Below are 26,332 nucleotides of genomic sequence, written 5' to 3'. Positions count from 1 at the left end.
GTTCGGCTGTCAGCGACCCCTTAGCATCAGTGTTTCGTACGAATTTGTTAGTATTTCAACGTTGGCACATCACATGTAAAAGGAAAATGCCAATGTGTAGAATCTATTATTCTGTCTTTGACATACTGCAATTGCACCAACACTTTTCGTCCGTAAGCGCCGACGAACGAACGTTTGGTCTGTGTTCGTTTTGCCCCATTCCCTTCTGTTTTCCATCCCAAAGTAGTATATAACAAAAGGCAACCACCCAAGCCTGATTCATAACCACGAAAACAAGACAACTAAAACAGAGAATGGGCCCAGCCATCCCTATAAAACAAGAGAAAAGCAACGATGAGGTAAAAGACAAAATACACGAAGCGTAAGATGGGTAAAATACAACAAGGAAGAAATTGCGAAGAAAACGAATATGAGAAAGGACAACCAAAACCAATGACGACAGAGCAGATTGGTATCGCGCGACAAGCAAGAGTTTTTATCGGTCGGCATGACAGGGACGTAAGAAAAGGCGTGACGACGTGATAGACCATGCTGGCAGTTGTTGATCCTCCTCTTAGAAAACAATCCGAACGCCAGTGGGTATAGACAATATCAATAGTGGTAACAGTTTCCTAGATTCCTGAAGCACGCAATGCAGCCTCTGGTGGCGTAGGCGGCAACGGCATAGTTGGTGGAGGAGCCGGAAGGCCCATGCTCGGTGGCGGTGGAGGAAGTGGCATGTTGGGTGGAGGAGTGGGCGAAGTTATGTTGCGGGGTGGCGTTGGTAACGCCTTGTTTGGTGGTGGTGCGGGTGGCGGCAGTCCCATAGAGGCGAGACTACGTCTGGGTTTGATGGTCTTTTGCTGTGCGAACGCCTGCTGTCTCAGCGCTTCGATGCTGGGTGTTGGTCTATGCGCAGCAGGGTTTGATGAAGGAGCAGGTGCATTAGACATTCTTCGGCCGGGGACGAATGATGGCGTGGATGCAATGGCACGGATTGGGCGGGATGACAAGAATGGCGCGTGGTCGGCAGAACGGATCTGGACCGAGGCAGGACGGCGCAGAGCTTGTGATGCGTGAGCGAAATGCAGCCCATACGGGTTGTTGGTCGACTGCATATTCAAAGCTGCCGAAGGTGACCTTACGGGCGCGGTAACCGATCGGTTCATGTGAACACCCGGAGGCAAAGGCGAGGGTGTGGGCGATGGTGTAAGAGAAGACTGCCGCCTCGATACGATGGTCGATGAATCGCCGTGTTGCGCTTGTGGTCGAACTGGGAATGGCCGTAAGAAAGGCTTTGGTGAAGCAGAAGTCCGACGCCGAGTCTTGGAATCGCCAGTGGTAGAAGCATACATGGGGGCTGGGCCCATTATCGACTGACGTTGAGCAGGAGGCGGGGGTACTGGGGCAGGGTCTTTAGGCGGTGGTGAGATTACGTCCCGCCGTGGTGAAGCACTGTATACATGCGCATTGAACCGTACTGGACTATCTTCTCGTGTTGATAGAAGATCGTTGTCATCAGCCTGACTAGATTTTTCGGTCTTCAATTGAGGAGGCGACGACCGAACAACATCAATGTTCTGCGTGGTAGCTGGCGAGGCATCGGTTGTGTTTGTCGCTTCTTCTTCTTCTTCTTCTTTTAGTGGCGCGACTGGACCTGCAACAAATGGCTGGCCTAATTCTTGGACAGTTGGGGAAGTTGGATTGTACAAGGAGTGCCGTTGGCTCGTAGGAGGTGATGCCGCAGTTTGGCTCAAATCCTCGTTCGTAATTGGCAAAGGCTGCATTGACCTGCGACGAGACGACATGGTGTTGTTAGGATTCATGTGGAACGACCGTAAAGACATTGCGCTCCGCAGAGGCTCACCCTCACCAGCCACACCAAACTCCTCCTTGAGAGGCGAATGTGGTGCTGGAGATGACTCTCGCGAAGTGTTGCGCGTGCCGGCGCCTGATGCTGACGTGGCTGTTGACATGAACGAGTATCGTGACCGTCCGCGAAGCTGGTCCAACTGCACCTGGTGTTGAGAGACAGGCGTCGAAGCGACAGATGACACCTCCACTGAAAGGCGGTTGTTGGCATTGAAGCGAGCGGACTGGCCACTAGAAGAGTCGATACTGTTCTTTGTTTGGTCATTCTGGTTCACGTCCCACTCGGAGGCTACGATTTTTGGCGACGTCGAATGCTGTGGTTCAACTGGCACAACCCTGCTGACAACATGTGGGTCTCGATTGACCCTGTACCGATGGTTCATAGTCTCGGACGAATTCTTCCCACCGGAGTCATCGGTAGAAGAGGATGCTCGCGCATAGTCATCCTTTGCCTTCATGCCGCCAAGGTTGTCGATCTCCTTTCGCACAATGGTCATCCACTCATCCATCTCTTCCGCGCTCTCGAGAACCAGAAGGAAACTTGTGGCTGACTTGCGCACGGTGGCATTTTGCGTTCGTAAGCGAGCAAGAAGGGAGTTCTTTGGCCCCGATTCGAATGTTCCGTCGTCGCTGGCGTGACTGGAAATCTGTAACACCCAGTGCTTGCCAGGTATGAGATCACACGCAAAAGCCGCTGACTCCTTACCCAGCTTCAGCACCTTCTCAGGCAGACGATCAAACGCGCCATCATCAGCGTACTGGAGCACAAATCCTGCCGTGACCAAGATGTATATCTTATTGACAAGCTCTGGAGTCTGGGGATTCAATACAGAATTGGACATGAGACGCTTGTGTGTCTTCTCCAGCTTCTTTGTCTCGGTATCGTTCTCTGCAATTGTGGAAAGGTCGCGCTGGTTATCCATCTTCTCGCGTAGCGACTCAGCCTGCTGCCTTTGACTCTGTGACCTCATCAGGATCTCTGGCGCGAATACACATGCCTGTACAGTGGCATGCTTCAAAGACTGTGGGAAAGCCTGGAACAGCGGAGGTGGATCCCAGTTTCCAAATTCGTGATGTTGTACAGCCGGCCGTATGGACATGGGTCGGAATATCTGGCTTGAGCGTGTGCGAATCGTCTGTTGAGCGGGAGGAGAAAGGTCTTGTCCCAGTGAAGACTTGGGTATGGAGATAGGTTGGGTAGGCTTAGGCGGAGTCTGTGGCCGCATTGGTACTGCGAGGCCAACTTCGGTGTGTCCACGAGATTTCTCTACTTTGGGTCGACTGAAGAGGTTGAAGAGCGACATCTTGGATGTTACGCGTTCTAGCTTCTTGGTGGGTACAGTTGATGGTGCCTGGGACGCTACAGACGGTGACCGTGCAACGGGTTCCTGTAGGTTCGCGGTGGATCGAGTGAAGCGCCATCGGGAACTCATCGACGAGCTGTGAGATTTATTTCGCATATTGCCGATAGGATTGGACGAGGCAGCGTAGATCAGGCCAGAGAGGTCGGACATGATGGACGACCTTGGCTTATAAAGCCAGCAGAGTATGGTCGACTTCAGAACAACGTTGAGTTAGGCGGGAGACGTTGGACGGGTAATCCAGGTCGTGCAAATTGGTCGCACGGGCGACCTAAGTTGTTCCTAGAGACCCTGACAGGGTAGGCTTGCATTCAGTATAAGCAAGACCTCGGGCCGATGGAAAAGTATGTAAAATCGCAGGAAGTGGGTTATGGTTGGGATAGAAGTTTGTCGAGTATCGTGAAATGCGTGTGTCGGTCGGTAGAGAACGTGGAGCATGCCAGGTGAGTGGTAGAAGGAGCGCGGTATAGCTAGCAGGACTATAACACAAGGAGAAGAGATGATCAAACGAGAGGACAGGACATGAGCCCTTGGAGAAGCAGAAGGAGCTGCAGATATGACGGAGCAGAGGCAAGCAGACGAGACTGAAACGACTTGTCAACGTTGAGTTGAGTCGTGGAGAGGAAAAGTGGCAAGCGTTAGTTGCCGCAGATGAATGCTCCCTAATCATGGTAGCGTACAGGGGGAGCAGTTCCCAGGTTCCGTCGTGTGTGATGCGAACACGCAGGGGCTGCATAAAGGCCCCTTTACAGTCATTTTCAGAAGAAAGTTGGGAGGGATGCGATGGCGCCGCACGCTAGCGCTCGCCTGGACGATGTTGGCGTGTTTGACCTGGCTAGCCGGTGAAGGGTCGGCACAACGTCTTTTGACAGTGCTCGAGAGCTACATGATAGAGTCGACGCTGGCTGCGTCCAAGAGGTCGTTGCCCGGACGCAGCGGAAGAGGGTGGCCTCCATCCTCAGGCCCCGACGACGATTGTAGATTAACGAGGTGCTGCCACCATGTTTCAGCAGCGGCCTTGGGCAGTCCTGCCCAACGCGGTGGCTAATTCTGCCTGGCCCAACGTGGAAATTTGATTTGCACCGCGTCGTGACTGGAGTCGAGGCCTGCACGATCTACGACGTGTCGGCAGGCGTGCGGAAGCTGATCGCCGACAGTCAATACTCGGAGATATTGGATGGGGTTAAGCTATTGCTTATTACGAAACCCAACCCATGGCACGTCCACCTCGATCGTGACGCTGAGAACGCGTGGTGATGGCGCGAAAAAGCAGACGGTCACACTGCTGCAGAGGTACCCGGGGTAGAATCTTTTTTTTTTCTCGTTATGCAGAGAGACAGCAACCGTGTTGTTTTGCATATTTGTGATGCCGTCTCAGGTGCGAGATGCAGGCGGCCAAGTGCATACGCGTATCGATGATGGAGCGACTCTGCCCATCAGCTGCACAAGGATGGCATGCATAGCACGAGTAGTGCGGAGGTTGTCACGGCCGCTACAGTGCATGAGGCTGGAGCGAAAGAAACAAAAAGACGAAATGAGGCTGACGCTGGGGAGGAGGAGGATCGGGGCGTGGGCATGGGCGTGTTCCTGCAGTAGCGCGCCTGGCAGGCCGAAGTGCAGCAAGTCAGCCCTGGGAGGGATGGATGCTCTGGCTGGAGCTCCGAGCCCCGCTCACACCCCCACCAAACCCTCATCATAGCCCAGCGCCGTGAGATCCGTCACCGCAAGGTCACGCGTTCTGGCTGCTTCTCCAGATACCTGAATTGTACACGCTGTATCTTTAGTGGCGGTACATGACACCACCTAAGGAACATGGCGCCCGACTTGAATACGCTGCCCGCTTCCCCCCATGCATCGCCCTCGCCCCGCAACCAGTCGCCCACAAACTCACGCACCATGGCAACTTCACCGCACTCTCTAGCTGCCACTGCCGCCATGAATGCAGGCATCCACAACGAAGAGACGCGCCGGCCCTCGTCGGGTAGCATGCGCAGGGACGTGGAGCGCGCCCGTCGCCGGTCCAGCATCCGCATGAACCTCAACCTGAACGACCCAGCTATCCCAGCGCCTGGCGAGATGCAGCAGAGTCCGTCCTCCCGCAGCAGAGGCCCATGGCCGCATAGCCCGCATCATGAGCGTACTCCCAGCCTGGGCGAGCTCCACCAAGAGCTAGAATACGAGCAGGAAGGGCAGGTGGTAAGTTTGTTGACGTGCACCCTCGTGGTAGCAGACGGCACCAAGGTCTTTTGAACTGACATGGCCAGAACCGCCTCCTCAACATGATCCGCAGCCAGCAAGCCCAGATCAACACTCTGCAGGCCAACCAGCCACAGCCTTCTGCGTCCGCCGTGGATGATGGCACGCCAACCTCGGAGCGCTCCATGTCTATCCCTCCGTCACTCTCACAGTCTACACACATTTCTCCGCCCGTCACCTCGCCCTTGCCTTCTACTGCACAGCCACGGTCTCGCTCGCCCTTTGGCTTCGGCACCATCAGTCGCCAGTCGTCCTTTGCCGACCGTTCACGCCACAGCAGCCATGCTGGCTCCCCTGCTCTACGTCCTGTACCAGGCCAAGCAGGACCCTACGATCCCCACGACATGCTTCTCAGCCCTGCAGCAACTTCAAGAGACGAGAGTGCCTTCTACCAGGCCGAGACCCAGAACCTGACGCGCGAAAACCAGATGCTGAAGCTACGGATAAGAGAACTCGGTACGCACTTACCACAGCTTCACAATCGAGCAAAGTTGCTAACTCAACAACCCCAGAGCGCCAACTAGCAGAACAGAACCCCACCAGCCAAGTCACCCATTCGCCCGCCATCCACTCTAGCCTCGCTCCTGCTTCGACTCGCGAAAGCACTGACCAGGGTAGCGAGGGTGGTCAGCCGCCTGCGTCAGCAGAGTAGGGCTTTTTTTGCTAAACTGTGTTCCAAGAGCGTTTGGTTCGGGAACCTCCTCTGATGATATTGACGAAGCGTGTCGGCGTAGGAGAAGAGGATGCTGCATGGTTAAACGGCGTCTAGGATATTTCCGAGCAACAAAATAGCGAGCATGAGCTTCATCCTACCTGCCTGCTGGGTGCAGTTATGATTGTGGGTTGCAAATCATCTTCTTCACTCTTTCTTCTTCTGTATGCGAAACAATACACTTTTCACTACTTTCTCACATGGCTCCGCGGAACGCTTGGTCGACGTCTTTCTACATGGATGGATGATGCAACCCATGACGGATCCCAGCGCCAGGGAATATCCATGCACCTGCGCGGAACTTTTCTTGCCATCTGTCCATTCCGTTCTCTCTATGCTCCACCTTGGCGTAAGCGATGCGCCAATACATCGAAATCGCGGTGTTGGCCCCCGAGGTGTCCAAGACACGAGTCGGCCTGTTTGATGTACATTAAGTGTCACCTCCCACCAGCAACATGACAAACAACGACCCCACCTCAACCACTCGGAGAAATTGCTAGTACCCCGCATCGCTTGCGTGGCAACGTTCTCGATGCGTTCTGCTGCCGAGTACGCGGAAGCGGCATAGCTGTCTCGCGTACACGCTTGCTACACAGTTGGGGCATATTCCTAGTAAGCATGGACACGAAAAATTTAAAAGACACGTAGACGCGTCGAGTAGCTCGCTAGTGCCATAGTTTTTGATTCGAACATGAACGATATCAAGCGCTAGAAAAGAAGTGGCAAGAATGTTAGCTACATGGAATCATTGACAGTGACCCTGGTATCCGCCAGAACGTTCCGCGCCATATGTCCCACTCTCCAGAATCCATCAACACTGGCATCATATTAGACATTCCAGCCTAGTATTTGTACACGTGCTGATACATGTACACCACCATAACAAACGCCTATACTCCGCCTTGCTAACCCATGCAAAGTATCAAACCACCCTCAGTCTACCCAACAGCACGCACTCTACTCGTCATCAACCTCTTCGACTGTCGCGCGCGGTGCTCGCTGCGTGACGGCACCCTCTGGTGCAGCTTCTGAACCTGTGGGCTGTGGTGCGGAGTTGACAGGCGCAGGGGCTGCGGCTGCGGCGGGCGCTGGAGCAGCTTGGGGAGATTCAGCATGTACAGCGTCAGTGATAGCCGACTTCTTAGCCTTTCCACCTGCGGCCTTTGCTGCTAGTTTGGCAGCCTTCTTCTCCTTCTTAGCAGCCTTCTTTGCCTTGACATCTTCAGGGGTCTGGATTCATCAGTTTGTAGTCGATAAAAGTTTGGAAAATAAAACGTACCTCTTGCCACGCCCATACTGGCCGGAATGAGTCGAAGAAACCAACATCTTCGAACAGGTTGGGGTAGAGCCATAGACCAGGGGGTACCGCGAAGATAGTGATGACGAAAATGATGAGTCGAACGATTGCCATGGCAAAGAACAACCCAATAAGGCCAAGCATGCCCATACTCAGGTACCAGACACCCTGTCGCAAGAAAAGCGGCCAAAGAGGGAACAAGACTATGGCGATGACGAGGATTAGGGCACCAGCAGCGTACAGCTTCTGCTTCCATTGTGATCCCTCGTATAGCCAGATGTAGTAGTTGTCATCATTTGCGTCCTGGTGCTGCTCGATCTTGACTGTCCACAAGCCCTTGACACGCTTAGGCTTCGCATGGTTGTGACCTTCGTGCGCATTATCGTCGACCTTTGAGACTCGAAGCGCAAGGAGAGAGAGGGGCAAGAGCTTGAAGCAGTTCTCGGCGGAGGCCCGGTCAGTGACTTCGGGGAGGAGAGGGTTCTTAGCACGGGCTTTCTGGTACGCAGGCGACTGGAGGGCACGGATGGCTCGCTTGACTGTTACGCATTAGCATATGTCCTCCTAGAACTAGGCTGTCACAGGCAATGCCCACCTCTGAACATGTCCTTCCTCTTCTCGTCGTGTACAACTGTCCGGGGTTTCAAGTCCTGCGACTTCAGCCAGTTGGCGACCGCAATCGCTTCTGGTTTCGGCGGTCCAGGCTGAATGGGCTGCTGCTGAGCCCGCTGTTGCGCCTGCATCTGCGCCTGCTGCTGGGCCTGTTGCTGGGCCATTGCTTGTTGTCGCAGTCTTTGGACGTATTCCTGGACTGATATCCCGTGTTTCTGTGCCTCGGCTTGAAGTTGCATTTGAATCTGTTGTATCTGCTCGGGCGTGGGCCTTTCGCCATTGGGTCCTAGGGGAATGGGAATGGAAAAAGAGCCCGGTGGTGGCCCGCCTTGAGGAGGACCTTGCTGTGGTGGGGGACCTTGTTCGGCCATGGTGAAGGTGGAACTCGTGGCCGCGGGCGGACTGAGTTGTGGCGGTGACTGTGCGAGAAATCGCTTCTGGTGGAAGGCGTACGAAGAGATATGGGTTCTGTGACTGACAAGAGGGACATTCGTAATAATGCCAGATTACATCAAACCGCGACTGCTTCTGGTTAGTCGGCCATCCCAGCCTCGGCGAATGGTAGGGCCGGGGGCTTGGCGGCAGCCCATGCAACAAAATCTCTGCGAGCTACACACCTCTACCTTCTTCACCACCGCACACCACATTTCCCTGGATGCGTTCACGACGGCACGCATTTGGTTTGCACCCTCCTCATGGCCATGATCAGCCAACGTTGCCGTTCGATGCGTCTGTTTGGCTAGAGACGCAGTATACGCCGAGAACTGCGACTCAAGCTCATCTCAAACTAATCGTAGCGACTCCTGAGTAACTGCATCCAAGTTGCGCCCTTGGTTGCTACCTGCCCGAGGCGCAAGCCTGGCCTTTGCGGCACGGCATCGAAGTTCGCTTGGAACGGCGCCGCCTTGTGTCGCCTGGGCGCACGCAGTGTATCCGTGGACAGTCCCGACAAGCAAACTCGGATGTCAATGTCAAGCCGGCTTAACAGGTCGCTGCCTAGCAACGATACTTTATGCTCGTGATGTTCACTTCACCAACACTCTGGCCCTTACTTCCCTTACTGTATAGGCCTATTTTGGTGTGAAGAAGAGGAAACGACCCATTACTCACCGCGTTGTCTTGCCTTTGGTTTGGCTCCAGTGGTCCTTTTTCGAGGTCAACATATATATACATAGATACATGTCTCTTGATGAGCATGCTGTCAATTATGCAGCCTGCGCCTCCGACCTATGTCGGTTTCTTGGTACACTATGCAGATCGGCATGCGCGTGGCACATGAAACGCGGCAGCAGTGATGACTTCCTCTGCTGGTGATTCGACATGTGGAAGCCTATATAAGCATGCGCGTGGCGTTTCTGTCAGCCATGACCAGCAGCCAGCCATACACAAGGGGCGTTTGGGGCGCCATCTTCCATCCCCCAAGCTCAAGCAGAAGGCCCGGCTCGACAAGTGACAAACAAAGGACACGGCGGGCTGTTGGGTCATGGATACATGGTGGTGGATATTGGGGCACCTGCATTGATGGACGCGCTGGTCGTTTAGAGGGCTGATTGGCGTTGGAGATCGCCGTGAACGTTGGAGCGGACCAGGGCCCTTGCAAGCCGCCGTCTCTCGCGGCTTGATGGCTCTGCAGCCCACCCAAGTGGAGTTGTGGACGCGCAGTGCGGAGAGCATCAGGACCGACTTTTCTTTTCAACGAGTCGGTGTGGGAGAGATCGGGACATTGCACGCCATCTAGACATCTCTCCAGAGACACACATCGTGAAGCCCAGCCGTCGAGCGCGATCATCGATCATCACCGGAAATCCCCCCAGACGCCTGTCGTGCTGCGACAGGGATCGCTCCAAGCCACCACTCGAACGACTGAATGCATACGGAAGTGGATAGGCCTGCCGCTGCTTGGTCTCCGCCGCACCACACCTCGTCATCTCTCGCGCCCGCCTATCCGCCGACCGTGTGAAAAAGCAGGCATCGCCGCCTGTGCTGAGCGCTGACATTCTCGCCCTCCGACTCGGGCGCTGGGAAGCTGCAGACACGCAGCCAGACAGAGACGACGTGACGGACCGCTGCTGCTGCGCCCCGTACCACGCTTATCCTGTGCTCGAAACCCGCTGCTGTGCGCCCATCGCGCAGACGACTCCCGTTCCGCGACACGACGCCTGAACCGCGTCCTACATACGACGTGCGATCGCGCAAGGCAGCCGCCAGAGAGTGCGCAGCCAGATAGGCGGCTCTGGTGCATGCGGGTGGGTACATTCCGTACATTCCAGACAGACAGAGAGACACGTTTAGGGTCCCGCCCTTACATAGACTCTGGACACCGCTATCCTCGCATATCCGCATCCTTCACACGCCGACTGACGCCTGAGGCGACTGCCACACTCCCCACCCATCCAACTCCGTAAAACACTCGCTCTTGCCCACGCCATACACAGACGCCCCTTTGCTGTTTCGCGTAGCCTCTGCACGAGCGGACAGCATCTGCGACCTCCGTATCTCCAACTACCGCCGGGGTCTCTGCTGGTGACGTGCCAGTACGTGGACGCCCGGTGCTGAGGAATCCTACTCACGCCCCAAAAGACATGTCAGTCGTAGCAGACGGGCGACGATTTCGCGAAGGCATCGGCACCAGTCGCTCCTGGTGAGGCTGTGTCGTAGACCAATCCTGCCCGATCACCTCTACACACCATACCCACGACTTCTCTGATACACTGTCTGCGTCCCAGAGTCCCTCTAGCGGCTCCCCCACCATGACTATGGTTCGGCAGTATCCCCCGCAGCCGCCGTCGCAGCTTCCCTCGGCCGTGGCCTACAACAACACCGCACCTGCCTCATCCCACCCCTCGTTCCTTCACAATGCTACCAACGTCGAGGGGCATAGTCTTGCCCAGCACGCAAGACCGCAGCAGTACGCACACCCGCTGTCGAGACACAACTCCTACGGCTCACAGCCTTCTGAAGCTGGCCGCACGTCCAAACCTGCAGAACACATGCTCCGCCGCAAGACGCCCAACGGAATATTGGCAGCTGCATACGACGGCACATCTGTTGAGACGAATGGAGAGCCACATGCAACCAAACACATCCTTCTTCCCGTGACAGCTGAATCAAAGTTGCCGTACGGTGTCAAGCAGGATCTTCCTCTGCGCTCACCGGGTATAAACAGTGGCCTAGGACATAACCCACAGGCCACATCAGAATGGAGTCCCAGTCGCTACTTCGAGACCGGGACCGGGCTTCCGGGCCAGCATCTACCCCAGATTGACTCTATGCTCAACCAAATTCCCCCATTACAACCCCTTCTACCCCATCAAATGTATGGCCATCCCTTCTGCGGACCCATGGGTCCACCTTTCCAGACGCCGCTGAATCCAACTGTTTCTAATGACCAAGCGCCGTTCGGTCCCTATTGGCATGATGGCACCTACATTCCCTATCGGCCTGCTGCTATGCGGGATCCTCGCTTCCTACATCATCCTAATCATAACTGGAGTCACCCTCACAGCAACGCCTACAACAGCCACACCTACAATGCTATGCCCAACTACACACACTATCAGCAACCTCCCGCTCATCTAGATTATGGCCAAGGCGCGTATAACCATGCAGGGAGGCTGTCCGTAGACTTCTCGCCCTATGGACAGCCCCAAAATCATGTCGCGCTGGACTATCAAAATCAGTCGCTTCCTCCTCCTCTGACACAACGTGCCCAAGACTATCTGAATTCTGGGCAGACAACGCCGGTCCAGGAGTATACTCCCGCTATACCGAACGACGAGTATGGACTGCAGTCGCCCAATGGCCAGAGCAAAGAAAAGGTATTTGCCTGGGCTCACGCAGTTTATGTCGACCTACTCAGGTACTTGCAATCAACACGCAAGTCAAACTCGCAAAACGCCCAAGGTCGCGCCCATCACAGACCTCACATCTATCCAAAGCCACCACGACAACCTGGACTCAGCCTCTCGAGCTCCTCTCCTGGTGGCATGCCGTCCCTAGAGCGACGTGTCTCGTATCCTGTTCCTACTCAATACGCCTCCCAATCCAGAGCGGAGTTTGCATCCAGGAGACCTCCAATGCCGCATTCGCGCTCCCTGTCTGCGTGGTCCATAGGCAGTCCGGGTCCCAACGGTCAATCTTGGCAAGGCATAGCGCCACAACACCCCATGCTCCCTCCAATGCCAGGCATGGAGCCACCACGTACCCTGCGGCGAACTTCCGGTTCTGTCGCTAGTGCTCACCAGAACCTCCGCCAGGGCCTGTCTCCGAGCATGACGGCAGCCTCGGCACTCGAAGCGATCACCAAGCATTGCGAAGAGAGCAAATGGAGCTGGATCGATGGCATTCTTCTGGGTGGTTGTCTAGCATATGCATTAGGTGACTACCAAAAAGCCCAGGACTGGTACAAACATATCCTTACATTGGATAAAGAGTGAGTTCCCCATTCTTTGCGACCGAAGCACACTAACACGATTCAGTCATGTCGAAGCAATATCAAATCTTGCGGCCACTATGCTTGCGCTCCAACAGAAGCGTGAAGCAGAAGACTACTGGAGACGCGCAGTCAAGCTTCGACCCAGTTACTTCGAGGCCGTCGAACATCTCATTGGCTTACTTTGCAGCGATCACAAAGGTCGTGAAGCGGTTCAAGTCATTGAAGAAGTCGAACGCCATTTGAGATTTGCTAAAAGGGCCGACGCTTTGAAGAGCCTCGAAGCCGAAAGTGAACGTGCTGCCTCCGAATTGAGCGAGTCGAGCGTCTCAGAAGCATCCGATCGGCCCATCTTTGAGTTCGAGGGAGAGGATGAAGCCATCTTCAAAGACTTGGATGAGCTTCCCGGCTCGGACCAGCCGGGCTTCGGTTCAAGCGGATATGCTGTTGCTGGTAGCGACAATGGTCGTATTTTAGCTCTGGTGCATGCCAAGGGTAACATGCTTTACGCTCTCGGCGACAATGCTGGTGCTGCCACAGCTTTTGAGAACGCCGTTCTCATTGGAGCTGGACCCCATCCCAACGGTATCGATGGCCTCATTAGGCGCATTCTTGCTGTTGTTGGATACGATGTGTCGGAGCGCTCTCCAGGGGGCCGTCGTATGTCTCCGTCATCTGATCCGATTTTGCTACCGCCGGATGCGGCTACTAGGACAGCTCAGCTCTGCTTCCAGCCGCACGGCCAACTGCCTGGTCTCAAGCACGTTCCTAGCGAAGGACTCTCCAGGAAAGCAGCCATATCGACCACAAGCAACTCTTTGCTGTCACTAGCGAAGATTTTTCAAGACGGTATGGCAACCAATTCGCCCAAGACTACCGTGTACCAAAGCAACTACGGTGTGCGAGAAATTCTAGCACTCTACTATTTGTCGCTCTCGTTACAGCCCAGTCCATCCACAGCGAACAACGTAGGTATACTCCTCGCTAGCGTACAGCAATCCGCGCCTTGCAAGGCCAGCCCAATGTCACATGCTTTCGCACATCCTCAAATTCCTGGACTAGTCCCCGGCAGTGGAGTAGCTCTTGCGCTTGCGTATTATTATTACGGACTTCAACTGGACCAGTCCCATGCACACCTCTACACGAACCTCGGAAGCCTCTTGAAAGATATTGGACAGCTCGATTACGCGATAAACATGTACGAACACGCTGTCAAGTGCGATTCAAACTTTGACATTGCTCTTGCCAATCTCGCCAACGCTGTCAAAGACAAAGGCCGGATCGCCGATGCTATCTATTATTATAAGAAAGCAGTCAAATCCAGTCCTGACTTTGCTGAAGCTGTTTGTGGGCTTGCCAACGCCCTCAACTCTGTCTGTAACTGGGCCGGTAGAGGTGGCATTGCTGAAGATGGTGGGTCAAGGGATCGTTGGCATGTCAACGATGTCGGTATGCTCCTAGACGCAAGGATCCCTGGCGCATCAAACTCGGGTTGGATTCACAAGGTTGTCAAATTGGTTGAGAAGCAGCTTGCCGATGGTGAGGATTGGGGCCGAGGCATCATGAATGAACAGTTCATTCAGGATGTCGTTCGTCCATTATCCCTTACAGGGAGCGTGCAAGATGTAAAAGAGAAGGAGACCAGCATGGTATCTTTCTTGCATAAGTGGAAAGGACAAAAGTGGGAAGGCGCTCGCATCGTACGACTTGTTGAGCGTGCTATACGATGTATCACATGGCAATGGTACCAGGATCGCTACATTACTGGAACGCAGCGGCCACCAACATTCTATAAGAGGCCTCAACTACCAGCAGCTTTAACGGTACCCGCGGCACCTACTGTTCTCCCTTTCCACACATTTACGTGCCCCATGTCAGCTAAACAGATCCGTCTCATCTCACAACGCAACGGCCTCCGCATCTCGACCTCGACGTTAAGGGTTCCATGGCTACCACCAACTGTCTATCAACCTCCTGCACCGCCACAACCATATTTGAAGGTTGGCTATGTATCGTCGGATTTCAACAATCATCCATTAGCCCACCTAATGCAGTCGGTCTTCGGCCTCCACAATCCAAGCAGAGTAAAAGCATACTGCTACGCCACAACAGCGAGTGATGGGTCGGAGCATCGCAAACAGATTGAAAGAGAATCGCCAGTATTCTACGATGCTAGTAGTTGGCCAGCGGAACGACTTGTCCATCAGATAACCCACGACGGTATACATGTCCTCGTGAACCTGAATGGTTACACTAGAGGCGCACGAAACGAAGTCTTTGCTGCCCGTCCTGCGCCCATTCAAATGGCTTTTATGGGTTTCGCAGGCACTTTAGGCGCCGAATGGTGCGATTATTTACTTGCCGATGACACCGCTGTACCTCCAGACACCCTCCGACAATGGCGCCGTAACGTCGATCTTGAAGACGCTCTTGTAGACGACAACAGTGGTGGAGATGATGAGGAATGGATATACGGAGAGAACATTGTCTTCTGCCGAGATACCTTCTTCTGTTGCGACCATCGACAGAGTGCTCCGGACTCACAAGGACGACAGCCCAATTGGGAGGAAGAGCAGCAACGACGCTGGGCCATGCGTAAAGAGATCTTTCCGAACCTCTCGGACAATGCGATTATACTTGCAAACTTCAATCAGCTGTACAAGGTAAGTTTGTTTATGTTCCAACTAGCAAGTCGACTGTGTGCTAATACTATCGTTAGATTGAGCCTACTACGTTTCGTACCTGGTTACGCATTCTCGAAAAAATACCTAATGCAGTCTTGTGGCTCTTGCGATTCCCCGACCTCGGCGAAACAAACCTCAGACAAACAGCTCTTCTCTGGGCAGGTGCAGAGGTGGCAAGTCGCATCATGTTCACCGACGTCGCGCAGAAGCATCAGCATATTTCTAGGGCCCGTGTGTGTGATCTCTTCCTCGATACACCAGAATGCAATGCACACACAACTGCTGCTGACGTTCTCTGGTCTGGAACACCGTTGCTTACGTTACCCCGCTACAAGTACAAAATGTGCTCCCGTATGGCAGCCTCGATTCTCAAGGGTGCGCTGCCGAAGACGCCAGCGGGTGCGCAAGCGGCAAAAGAACTCATTGCCAACAACGACGATGAATACGAAGCCATGGCTATTCGCCTTGCACGCAATTGCACCTATAACGGGCACCGAGCCCAGGGCCGTCTGAGTGAGCTCCGCCGTATGCTTTACGAGTCACGATGGACAAGTCCTCTTTTTGACACCAAACGGTGGGTCAGAGACCTAGAAGACGCTTATGAGATAGCATGGAAGAAGTGGGAGAAGGGCGAAGGTGGCGACATCTGGTTACAACATGAACAAACCCCGCGCGCTTAGCGATTTACATTCATCCTTCTTTTAGATCGACGGCATAGCCTCTTTTCTGAGACGAGCATTACACATACATCTGGGTTAGACCCTGTGGGCATATTTTCGAAAGGCTTCTGGATTTAGCGAGCACTTACGTTCGTTGTTGTTACTGTTCCTTGTTCCTATACCCCATATTGATTTGGATTGGATATTATGGATGCCAACTGGGTTTGTGTGGCACCATTTGCCGATTGCGAATGGAGTAGATAGCTTCAGTCACTTTCTCGCATAGCATTTTCTTCGGCGTTGGCTGGACGGTATGGCATTGTGGTAGAACCAAATATCACTCATGCATCGCGTTGACATTTTGCGCTCGCCATGAATTGGAAACGAGTCTTAGCTGCGTGTGATACCTAACACTGGTTCAATAGGATTGTTCTACTCAGAGATTGAATTAGCTCAGCTGGTAGACTGTCAACGCTTGACACGTACGACAAATACTTTTCTGCCAGCATACGCAAATCATTGTTCAATTATTTGCTTCTCGCAATAGACAATATCGAGTGTGAGCCAGCGTATTACAGTAGTTCGTTCTATCCTAGACAAGGAGGTGCAAGTTCGATCGCGACACTAGCAATGCTTAGCGCGATCGTATCTCCACTCATACTTTCCCCTTAGATCCCACCCGACACGCTGCAGCCAACGACATCAATTGTTATTAATTTCTTGGTTCGCAAATATCGTCTTTACGCACATCCGACGCGCCATGGTTCCACGCAAGAAGACTGCGACAGCAGTCAAGCCTAGCAAGCCTAGCAAACCTAGCATCGCTGCCCCTTCAGCTTCTCTGGTTGCAGCGCTACCGCCATCGCGCGTGCACGATGCGTCATACCATTATCCCTTGCTTCTCAGCGGCCGATCCGGATGCGACGCGCTGTTGAGTTGGTTTAATGGCGTCGCGGAGACACGTAGCATGCCGTGGAGGAAGAAGTGGATTGACCCGAACGAGTATGAAGACAAAGAAGAACTTGGGCGCGTCTTGTCAAAGAGGGCGTATGAGGTTTGGGTGTCTGAAGTTAGTAAGTACGCCTTATGAATGGAAGTAGTTGCGGACATCGGGCAACGAGAACGCGCAAACGCGCAGTCACGTGTTCACCCAGAAACCGTCCCCCGGTTTCTTTCGTTACCTCCAGCAACGTCTAGCGAGCTGGAAATCGGATTAAACTTTGACTGACTTTAAGGCAGTGCTCCAGCAAACTCGCGTTTCGACAGTCATTCCCTACTTCAACAACTGGATCTCAAAATGGCCTACAGTTCAGGATCTTGCTGAGGCAGACTATGACGACGTCCTCTCCGTATGGAAAGGACTTGGTTACTATTCACGTGCGACACGCCTTCATGAAGGTGCGAAAGCCATGGTGGCCAAGTCGGCCGGCGCCTGTTGTGCTCTTCCCAGTGGTGCGACAGAACTACAAGAATTTCCCGGTATTGGAAGATATACTGCAGGTGCAGTGTCTAGTATCGCATTTGGCGAGGCAGAACCTGTCCTAGACGGGAATGTCATGCGCGTGCTTAGTCGACAGCTGGGTTTGTACATGGACGTCAAGGACAAGAAGGCTACTGATGTAATGTGGGATATGGCGGATCAACTCATCAAGCATGCCTCTGACTTTCCGGAAACGCGCCCAAGCGCCGTACCAGGGTTATGGAATCAAGCGCTTATGGAGCTGGGTTCCACTGTCTGTACGCCTCGACCTAAGTGCGGCGAGTGCCCCATTCAGGCTACATGCAGGGTCTATAGCGAAGGCAAGGCGTTATCTGACAAGCGTCAGTCCCCGGCTGTAGTGCCCGACATCGAGGACGCATGTGCTCTCTGCGCCTCTCTGGATACCGAAGATCTGGTTGCAGTTGCTGAAGATGCAACAGATGACGAGCTACCGCAAGCGACCAAAAAAAGAAAAGTGGCTACGAAACAAAGCAACAAAATCTCGCAGTACTTTGCTGTTGGCACACCCAAGTCAAACAAGGACACCGAAGACGATGCAGAGTATCGTGTCAGTCCACCTGTTGACGACCCGAAAAAGCGGAAGCTGTCGGTACCTACCAGGGAGTCCAAATCGATACCGACATACTGCTCGCTCTTCCCGAAGAAGGTCGCGAAGAAGAAGTCCGCCGAAGAAGATTGTGTCGTGTGCATGGTAGAGTTGCGCTTGGGAGACGGCAGCAGCAAATGGTTGATAGAGCAAAGGCCCGCAAAAGGTATGTTGTGCACCACCATGCTAAAGCACTGCTGACGAATCGGTGAAGGTCTTCTCGCATCACTTTGGTACGTAATATACGCATCCTATCATGGAGACATTGCCGGGTGGCTTGTCGGGTACTTCCCAACGCACATTGTCGTGCAGCTTCGTATCATGTTTCATGATAGGCCCGATCCTCGGTTTCTCTTATCTTGGTAGTGCAGGGGGCGCTCGCTGACTGTGGCACAGGCAATTCCCGCAGAGCCCGCTGACTGCATCGCAGAAGACGCCCCAGCAGCGTAAAACGTTGGCGCAGCAGTACATTTCAGGTCTCGACGCCGGCGCACCCGATATGAGCAAAGCGCGTTATGTTGCGAGTCACCCGCCATTGGTCCATGTCTTCACCCATTTGAAGCTTACCATGCATGCCTATCAGTACAGAGTTGACGCCGATAACGCCGAACCTGTCGAGCTTATATGCAAGGGCCCGCCCGCTCGCAAATGGGTAGACACCGAATCCATGGACAACGAGACGCTGTCCACGGGTATGCGCAAGTGCTGGGATCTTGTTTCGAAAAGTCTTCGTTAATGTTGTGTGTACTTGCGACCGATGCGAGTTGCTGACGGGTCCCGCATACGAGCTACCCCACGCCTCGTTATCTTTTGCCAAGCGATACACATGGCTTCCGCCTTCCGCTTCCTTGGCTGTCTCCACTCCTCCTAGTGCTCTGGGGAAGTGGAACGATAAGGAACGTTGGGTGCCTTTAACTATGCCGGTCGAAGACATTCGTTCCTTCCCATGGTTAGGGTTCCGCTGACGGAGTGCTGATTGGATGCATACGACGCGTTGCATATCATGCCCAGGTGTTATCCTAGGAAAGACATGGCGCGCCCGTGCAACCAAGATACGGGTCGAAAAAGAAGGCCTAGATATAAACACGGTAACTCCCCGGGGGTTTGGTTCTGCAGATTGCTCTAGGTACACAGCTCTTAGTGTTTTGCTCAGTCGAGCACAAACAACCTACTCTAACATGGCGGACATACCAGCTCCAACCCCAATCACTGAGTGGCCGGACTATGCTGTCGATCCTAACGGCGGCAATGTTATGACCACCGACCTCAATGCGCTCTACGACAAGGGCGACATGTGCTGGATGCTGGTCAGCACGGTGATATGTTGGTACGCTATGTACTTGCCACATATACTGGAACATACTGATTGTGAGTAGGCAAATCACACCCGCGATCGGCTTCCTTTACGCAGGAATGCACCGCCGGAAATCAGCGCTTACTATGATCTTCCAATCTCTTTTCTGCGCATGCGCGGCAGGCATCCAGTTCTGGGTGTACGGTTACTCTCTCTACCAGTCACATACCACGGGGCCTTTCCTAGGAGATCTATCCAAAGCAGGTTTACACAACACTCTTGGCTCACCGTCGCTCGCGAACGCTGCTATCCCGGACATCCTCTACGCTGCCTTTGGTTTCACGTTCGTCACCTGCACCGCAATGATCTTGGCAGGAGCGATGCTTGAGCGAGGACGTCTAGGGCCTTCGATGCTATTCTTGCTTTGCTGGACCACTTTCGTATACTACGTGCTCGCATACTCGGAATGGAATCCTAATGGTTGGCTTTACAAACTCGGCGTCCTCGACTTTGCGGGTTCTGGTCCTGTGCATATTGCGTCTGGATTCTCTGCTTTGGCGTGGTCGTTGATGCTGGGTAAGCGTGTCGATCCGCACAAAGAGTCGCATCATCCCAAGATCCCGCACTTCAAGCCTCATAGCCCGTTCCTTGTTGGACTCGGCACGATATTCATCTGGTTTGGATGGTTCGCGTTCAATGGTTAGTAGCGACGTGTACGGTTGGGTTCTGAAGAGACAAACTGACCGTCTGTAGGTGCCTCTGGTGCTAACATCACCATCCGTTCTGTCTACATTGTCTGCAACACCAACCTCGCAGCCTGCGGTGGCGGCATGGCATGGGTCTTACTGGAGTATATTTTCACCCGCAAGTTCTCGATTCTCGGCTTTTGCTCTGGCATCATCTCTGGCCTTGTCGGTATTACGCCAGCTTGCGGATTCGTTCCAGTCCAGACGGCGGCGCTGATAGGTGCTCTCACTGCTTGCGGATCTTTCTTCACAGTTCGATACAAGTACCTCCTCGGCATCGATGAGGGTCTAGATATCTTCGCCATACATGGTGTTGGCGGCTACATCGGCGACATCATGACCGGTTTCTTCGCAGCACCCTATGTACCCGCTATGGACGGCGTAAGCAATTTCTACGAGGGTGGCTGGTGGGCCCAGAATTGGAAGCAAATGGGATATCAGCTGGCCGCTGCGACTACATGCGCGGCGTGGTCATTTGTCATCTCGGTCATCTTGCTGTTCATCATCAACAAAATTCCTGGCTGTCATATTCGCGCGACCGAAGAAGACGAGTTGAGGGGGCTCGACTACAAATATTTTAGCGACGCGGACGAAGACATGATGGTCTTGACCGGATATGGGCCTAGAACTCCTGGATTGGCGGCATCGGGTGTTGCGAGCGGATCCGATAGTCACCAGGATGTGCCTGTCGTAACGGAGAAACGAGATTGATGGGGAGGGGGCGCCTAGAGATAACGTCCTGGGCTGCTCACACACGTCAACAACACGCCTCAGGTTTTCCATGTCCGCAATACTAGCCGTTTGTTTTCACTCGATTCAGAAACATTCTGCTAGTTTATGCCCTTTTAATTGTACATTTTTTTTGATATTATCAGTAGTATTCCGTCTTTCGTGTGCCGCAACAGAGATACCAGTATCTCCTCTGCTTACCATCTCAGTTGTTCTTGTCACCGACTCGTCCCGTTCTAGGCATCTTCATCTCGCTTCCTATACGCCACAATTCCTTCGCTTGGCTGACAATTATTGAATCGCTTCTTTGTACCGCGGCATAATGTTAGTCCCAATCATTAAATCTAACGCGCTTTCCTCTCGCACAGCACAGCATCCTTGACTCCACAAACGCGCTTCTTGTCACTTTGTCGGAACACCAGCACTCCAGCAAGCGTCCAGGATGAAGTCAATCGTGGCAGTGGCGATTAGCTTCACTGCCGTAACGGTTGCTGCCGTACCCGATCCACTTATTACCCCACGGGCTGAACTTGCACCCCGGCAGACATCAGCCGGAGAAGATCCTGCGCTGGTTGGATGGGTGGATGCGACGAATGGACAATGTAAGCCGAGTCATCCGTCCGGTGTCAACACTATACCACACTTCGCTTCTGCCAGTACATTGCCACTAACTGCGCTCCGATCCAGGGTCTGATCTTCGCTCTTGCGATTACCCAGCTACTTACTCAACCTCCGGGTCATACGCCCAATGTTGCGCATCCGGCAGTTCAGACTGCATCTTCTGGTCATCTTGCAGTGCCGCAACCCTTTTTGCAGCACAGACGAGTTTATTCTGCGATCAAGGATATTGCAACACTGCAGTCGTGGTGCCGACCGTTGGTGCGAGTGAGGGTGTGAGTTATCTCGGGTGTTGGGCGACGAGTCTGGGGCAGGAGGCTTTCACGCTGGTTAGAGACATTGGAAACGGTACGTATGGTATAGGTTTATGTGGCCCGTGGACGCGACGTGCTAACGTTTCTCTAGCTGATATTGCGTCGTCTTCAATGACTGTATCTGGCGAGGAGAGCACGGCGAGTGGCTTACCTGATTCTACCACCGCCTCCGAATCTGCTTCTGAAACATTGAACAGTGGAATTGAGTCTTCTACCAGCGCCACTACGACCACAGGCGCTGCTGACATTGCTACGTCTGGGTCGTTTGCTGGGGTAGTTTGCTTGCTCGCCATGCTGTTCAGTGTCGTTTGAAATGGCATGGAGACATGAAATGCTGGAGAATGAACAACATGATCACGACTCATGAGTTGTCTCATCGTAACGATAGGATATTAGCTGGCTTGTGCTGGAATATGTTCCAATGAACTTCTGATGTCGCTCACGGAGCTGTGTCATCTCGTTGGGCCAATGGTGAGCCTGTGAGGTGCCTGTTGGCGACAGTTATGCGAATCCAATCTTTAGCTGCAGTGCTAGCGAATTTTCAACGTTGTCATTTTAACAAGTACCTAGGTAACTGCTTCATCGATGATACTCGCAGGCACTAGTAGCGACCTAGATCCCAGAGAAGCTTGTACAATTGTCTGAGTAGCCTTAGTACCTAGGTAGGTAGCGACATGACGTCGCCCACCACCTGGGTCCAATTATCGATAACCGCAATACCGCCACATCAGCCGCGAACGACGACCATGCATATCACGCAGCACCACATAACTCCATCCCTGTCACATCTCGTCATCGTTTGGTAAAGCATGCGATCGCTCGAAATATAATGCATTAGACAATCCACGAGTCTCATCCATCGCGCAATTCTAGAAGACCTCGATCCACAGCGAAGGCTCAAGCGTCCCAAACTACCGTCGCGTTCCCCACTTCCGCCACATATGCTGCAACTACAGTGAGCATGGCCAACGCCTTTTATGCCTTCGGCGGCCATGTTTCCAGGCCGGTCCGACGCCGAGTAAAAACGAACGTACCCTTGGTTGTTCCTTCCATCTGAGGGATCTAGAAGTGCGCAGTCCAACGTCTGTAGACATCGGTACCTGTCGTCGATCAAACGACCCGGTGCCAACCTGCCCAAATCGGCGGTTCAGGGACAAGATGGGGACGCAAAAGTGATTTCTGGTTCAAGAGCACGATAGCGCGCCACTGCGAAATATCAGGGCTCAAATCACTGTATCATCGGTTGAAACCTTCTAAACACATGTCCTGCGGACAGTAGTTTGACCACCGCAAAAAGCTAACACAACGTAGTTTCTCAACATCAGGCTACGCAAATTTTCACACCCCCAACCAAAATGATCCCGTAAGAGAGGGGCATGAATGACATGCGACCTTCGAAACTTGATCGCCATTCACAAGGAGTGATGTCTGTAGCACATATGGTATCATAATTCGGGTAGCCTTTTCCTATCCTTCTCGCCTGATACGAGATAATGCCGGCGGTTGTACTGCCAACTATGCCGCACGAGTCATAGCAAGCAAGATGCATTGCCTCTCCCGTACTAGCGGTGTACTGCTAACCTAAAATAAACACAAGATCTGTGAATATACAATAGTTACAGTCGCTAGGGCTGCAGAGTGTACGAACGGATTGTCGGCAGAACATGCGCTTGCAAGCATGCGTCTTTGCACGTTTGTGGCTCTTCACCCGCAGAAACGTCCAGACAGCATCAGATGGGACCTGTTGGTCAAGGGGGCCCCACTGGCAGTTTGACATATCTTGTCGCGTCTTCCTGTTTGCTGAATCCTCCCAACTTACTTTCTCATTGCGCTCTGCCATTACCACTCGCTCCCATCATAAGACCAGAGTGACACAGTCAATGCTGTATCATCTTTGGCATACTTGATATTCTCACGATATTCGCTATTCGATCTATCCTTTTTTCATACACGACTCCATCGACGTTCCGCAACAACCAACAGTTGACGCCTTGTTTACAACCCTCAACAAACATTATGAAGCAAAGTTTTGCTACTGCTGTTCTAGCAGCTCTCCCATTGGCCGCCTATGCTCAAGGCACCACACCCCCAAAGGTCGCTGCCGCCTGTAACGATGTAGCAATTTTCATGGCTCGTGGCAATGACGCTCCATACCACGATGGCCGCACTTCACCTTTCCTCGATGCGACCTGCGGAAAATTCCAGGCCCAGGGCAACTCTTGCGACTACATGGATATTGTCTTCGATGCTACCCTCGGTGTGGAGTTTTGCCCTACGATCCAAGAAGGTGCCGTCAACGGCATCAGGCAAATTACCGAGTACAACGCCCAGTGCCCGGACACTTTGATTGTAATTAACGGTTACTCGCAAGGTGCCATGGTTTCCGGAGCTCTTCTAAGTGGTGGAGGCGACGATGCATGCAACGTTGACCCACAAACTATTGGACTCGACTCCACCTCACAGGCTGGCCAGGCTGTCAAAGCAGCTGTTCTCTGGGGCGACGTTAAGCACACTACGAACCAGGCTTACAACGTTCTTGATGGAGCGGATAAGCAAGCCTGGCCCCGTACCGGCGCTAACCTTGAGCGCCTGAATCGCTACTCTGCTGTCTTGAGGTCGTACTGCGCTGCTGGCGACCCAGTCTGCGCCAAAGGAGATGATGTTGCCCAGCATTTGAATTACTTCGAGCTTTACACCGAGGAGGCGTCAAGCTGGGTTGTGAGCAAGCTCACGCCTCTTTTGGTCAAAGCCTCGTCATCTGCTGTGCCCTCTTCCACGGCTACCTCTGAGGACTCCACAACTGTTGTCACATCAACTAAAACAAGCACCATGGAGGTATTAGTCACTGTTACCAAGGGTGTGGTCAAGCCATCTACTATGATCTCGTCATACGTCCCTGTCATCAGTGCCACATCTTAGGACGCAACCACTTCCGAAGTCGCTACTGCTTATCCTATTACCATCCGCCACAAGCACTACAACGGAACCGTTTCTTACAGAAACTCTACCATCACTGTCTCGAGCACTATCATGATCGCCAACAATTCTTACGAGACTACCTACCTGCCGGCCCAGCAGCCAAAGCAACACAATCAACCGTTCCCCAAAGCTCAACCTCAATGATTATCGCGATACAGTAGGCCTCCCAGGAGCCCGAAAAAGCGACCTTCACACTCTCGTGTACCTACCTGCCGGTTGACGAATCGCACGCTCCCGTTACCACCAAGGCACCGGAGTACCCAGTTGTTGTTGCTGCTTGCCCATTAGCCACCGTTTATGGGACCGTCACTGACGTTGTACTCAAGTACGTGTAGAGCGGTTAATGTAGAAGAATTGGGCATCGATAGAAATCTTAGGAATCATGGCTGATTGAATGTGTACAACACCTGTTGCAAATGAGGAGCGTTTATATCTCACGATAAATTGTGTCCCACGATGAGGATTAAGCTGTATTGATTATCCTTTATTTTCTTATTGATATCCCTAAATGCCCAATGCCTTTGCGATCGCCTCTCCGACAGCTGTCGCACTCGCTGGGTTCTGTCCGGTGATCAATCGGCCAGAAACAGCAACCTTCTCGCCCCAGGGCTCCGCTGCCTTGACGAACTTGCCTCCGCTCGCCTTCTGCAGCGCATCTTCAGGCAAGAATGGTACAGCCTTTGTCAAGCCCACTTGCTCCTCCTCAGCGTTTGTGAATGCGGTAACTTCCTTTCCAGCAACAAGCAGACTTCCGTCGCTCAGCTTAGCATCGTAGAAGACAGCCGGTGCATGGCATACGGCCGAGACAATCTTGTCCGCTTCCCAAAACTCCCTGATAAGTTGTTGCGACGTCGGATCGTCGACAAGGTCGAACATGGGCCCGTGACCACCAACGTAGAAAATGGCGTCAAATTCCTTCGCCTTTCCCTTGAAGTCGCTCAGCTTTTGGGTATTCTTCCACACCTGCTCGTTGTTCTTGTGGAAGTTGACAGATACATCGTCTTTGGCGGCTTCGACGGATGCAGGGTCGAGGGGAGCCTCACCGCCCTTGGGGGATGCGACGGTGATGTTAGCTTTGTTGTGTAGGACGTGGTAGGGGTGCGCGAGCTCTGGCAAGTACCAGCCAGTGGGCTTGCCTGTGTCGCCGAGCTTGTTGTGAGAGGTAAGGACAAAGAGAATGTTTGGCTTAGACATTGTGAAGATGTGTTGTTTGATATGACTGAACTGGCGTGCAGAATGGGATTACTTTAAGATTATAAGAAACGTTCGACGGTTTTCTGAAAGTACCCTGCCTATGTGACGACATGCGGGGTAGCTACGAGATAAAAGGCCCGATTGCGTTGGCAGCTTTTTCTGGCCTCGGGGACGTCATCTTGGAAAATTTATGTTATCTGTTAGCCGAGTTCGTATCTAGTCAGTATTTCGTGGTGGAATAAGGAATGTGATCAGCTAGTCCCCTAGCAACTTCTGTGCGATGCACCGGACAACTCCCCACTAAAACCTCGGAGCAGCTTGCACTTCGACCAAATCAGGACGATAATGACGTATCTGTAGATATAGCTTCTTCTTGTCAGGATGCATATCACCCAGCTATAAAAAAAAATAGGGTTAGCTATAACTAGTCTATATCTAGTAAAGCGTATAATATAGACGTCTATACGCTTCGCCTATATGGCCTAGTATAGACTATTATAGAATAGC

At 53.0% G+C, this 26,332-nt stretch overlaps 8 protein-coding genes across 8 annotated transcripts; 5 read left to right on the top strand and 3 right to left on the bottom strand.

The window, feature by feature from the left end:
• Positions 1-611: 611 nt before the first annotated feature.
• Positions 612-3,155, bottom strand: ACET3X_005834 (uncharacterized protein; the record flags this gene model as incomplete). The annotated part of the gene is made up of 1 exon (XM_069451980.1): positions 612-3,155. One exon carries the CDS (start codon positions 3,153-3,155, stop codon positions 612-614), a length of 2,544 nt encoding a protein of 847 aa, XP_069306194.1.
• A 1,953-nt stretch (positions 3,156-5,108) lies between these two features.
• On the top strand, positions 5,109-6,120 carry ACET3X_005833 (uncharacterized protein; the record flags this gene model as incomplete). The annotated part of the gene is made up of 3 exons (XM_069451979.1): positions 5,109-5,408; positions 5,477-5,924; positions 5,981-6,120. 3 exons carry the CDS (start codon positions 5,109-5,111, stop codon positions 6,118-6,120), a joined length of 888 nt encoding a protein of 295 aa, XP_069306193.1.
• Positions 6,121-7,137: 1,017 nt separating this feature from the next.
• Positions 7,138-8,460, bottom strand: ACET3X_005832 (uncharacterized protein; the record flags this gene model as incomplete). The annotated part of the gene is made up of 3 exons (XM_069451978.1): positions 7,138-7,410; positions 7,460-8,016; positions 8,073-8,460. The coding sequence occupies 3 exons, from the start codon at positions 8,458-8,460 to the stop codon at positions 7,138-7,140; spliced, it is 1,218 nt and encodes a 405-aa protein (XP_069306192.1).
• A 2,379-nt stretch (positions 8,461-10,839) lies between these two features.
• Positions 10,840-15,885, top strand: ACET3X_005831 (uncharacterized protein; the record flags this gene model as incomplete). The annotated part of the gene is made up of 3 exons (XM_069451977.1): positions 10,840-12,521; positions 12,568-15,184; positions 15,241-15,885. The coding sequence occupies 3 exons, from the start codon at positions 10,840-10,842 to the stop codon at positions 15,883-15,885; spliced, it is 4,944 nt and encodes a 1,647-aa protein (XP_069306191.1).
• Positions 15,886-16,624: 739 nt separating this feature from the next.
• Positions 16,625-20,702, top strand: ACET3X_005830 (uncharacterized protein; the record flags this gene model as incomplete). Its single annotated transcript, XM_069451976.1, has 7 exons — positions 16,625-16,937; positions 17,104-18,117; positions 18,166-18,184; positions 18,348-18,643; positions 19,146-19,278; positions 19,328-19,944; positions 19,999-20,702. The coding sequence occupies 7 exons, from the start codon at positions 16,625-16,627 to the stop codon at positions 20,700-20,702; spliced, it is 3,096 nt and encodes a 1,031-aa protein (XP_069306190.1).
• A 460-nt stretch (positions 20,703-21,162) lies between these two features.
• ACET3X_005829 (uncharacterized protein) lies at positions 21,163-21,964 on the top strand (the record flags this gene model as incomplete). The annotated part of the gene is made up of 3 exons (XM_069451975.1): positions 21,163-21,322; positions 21,408-21,686; positions 21,744-21,964. 3 exons carry the CDS (start codon positions 21,163-21,165, stop codon positions 21,962-21,964), a joined length of 660 nt encoding a protein of 219 aa, XP_069306189.1.
• A 1,704-nt stretch (positions 21,965-23,668) lies between these two features.
• ACET3X_005828 (uncharacterized protein) lies at positions 23,669-24,571 on the top strand (the record flags this gene model as incomplete). The annotated part of the gene is made up of 1 exon (XM_069451974.1): positions 23,669-24,571. One exon carries the CDS (start codon positions 23,669-23,671, stop codon positions 24,569-24,571), a length of 903 nt encoding a protein of 300 aa, XP_069306188.1.
• Positions 24,572-25,064: 493 nt separating this feature from the next.
• On the bottom strand, positions 25,065-25,877 carry ACET3X_005827 (uncharacterized protein). Its single transcript, XM_069451971.1, has one exon. It carries the CDS (start codon positions 25,823-25,825, stop codon positions 25,136-25,138), a length of 690 nt encoding a protein of 229 aa, XP_069306187.1. The 5' UTR covers positions 25,826-25,877; the 3' UTR covers positions 25,065-25,135.
• Between the last annotated feature and the right edge of the window lie 455 nt (positions 25,878-26,332).

Source organism: Alternaria dauci, chromosome 5 (genome assembly GCF_042100115.1).
Source record: "Alternaria dauci strain A2016 chromosome 5, whole genome shotgun sequence".
Classification (NCBI taxonomy): domain Eukaryota; kingdom Fungi; phylum Ascomycota; class Dothideomycetes; order Pleosporales; family Pleosporaceae; genus Alternaria; species Alternaria dauci.
The sequence above is the reverse complement of the archived record's forward strand: the minus strand, read 5'-3'. Positions and strand labels throughout refer to the sequence as shown.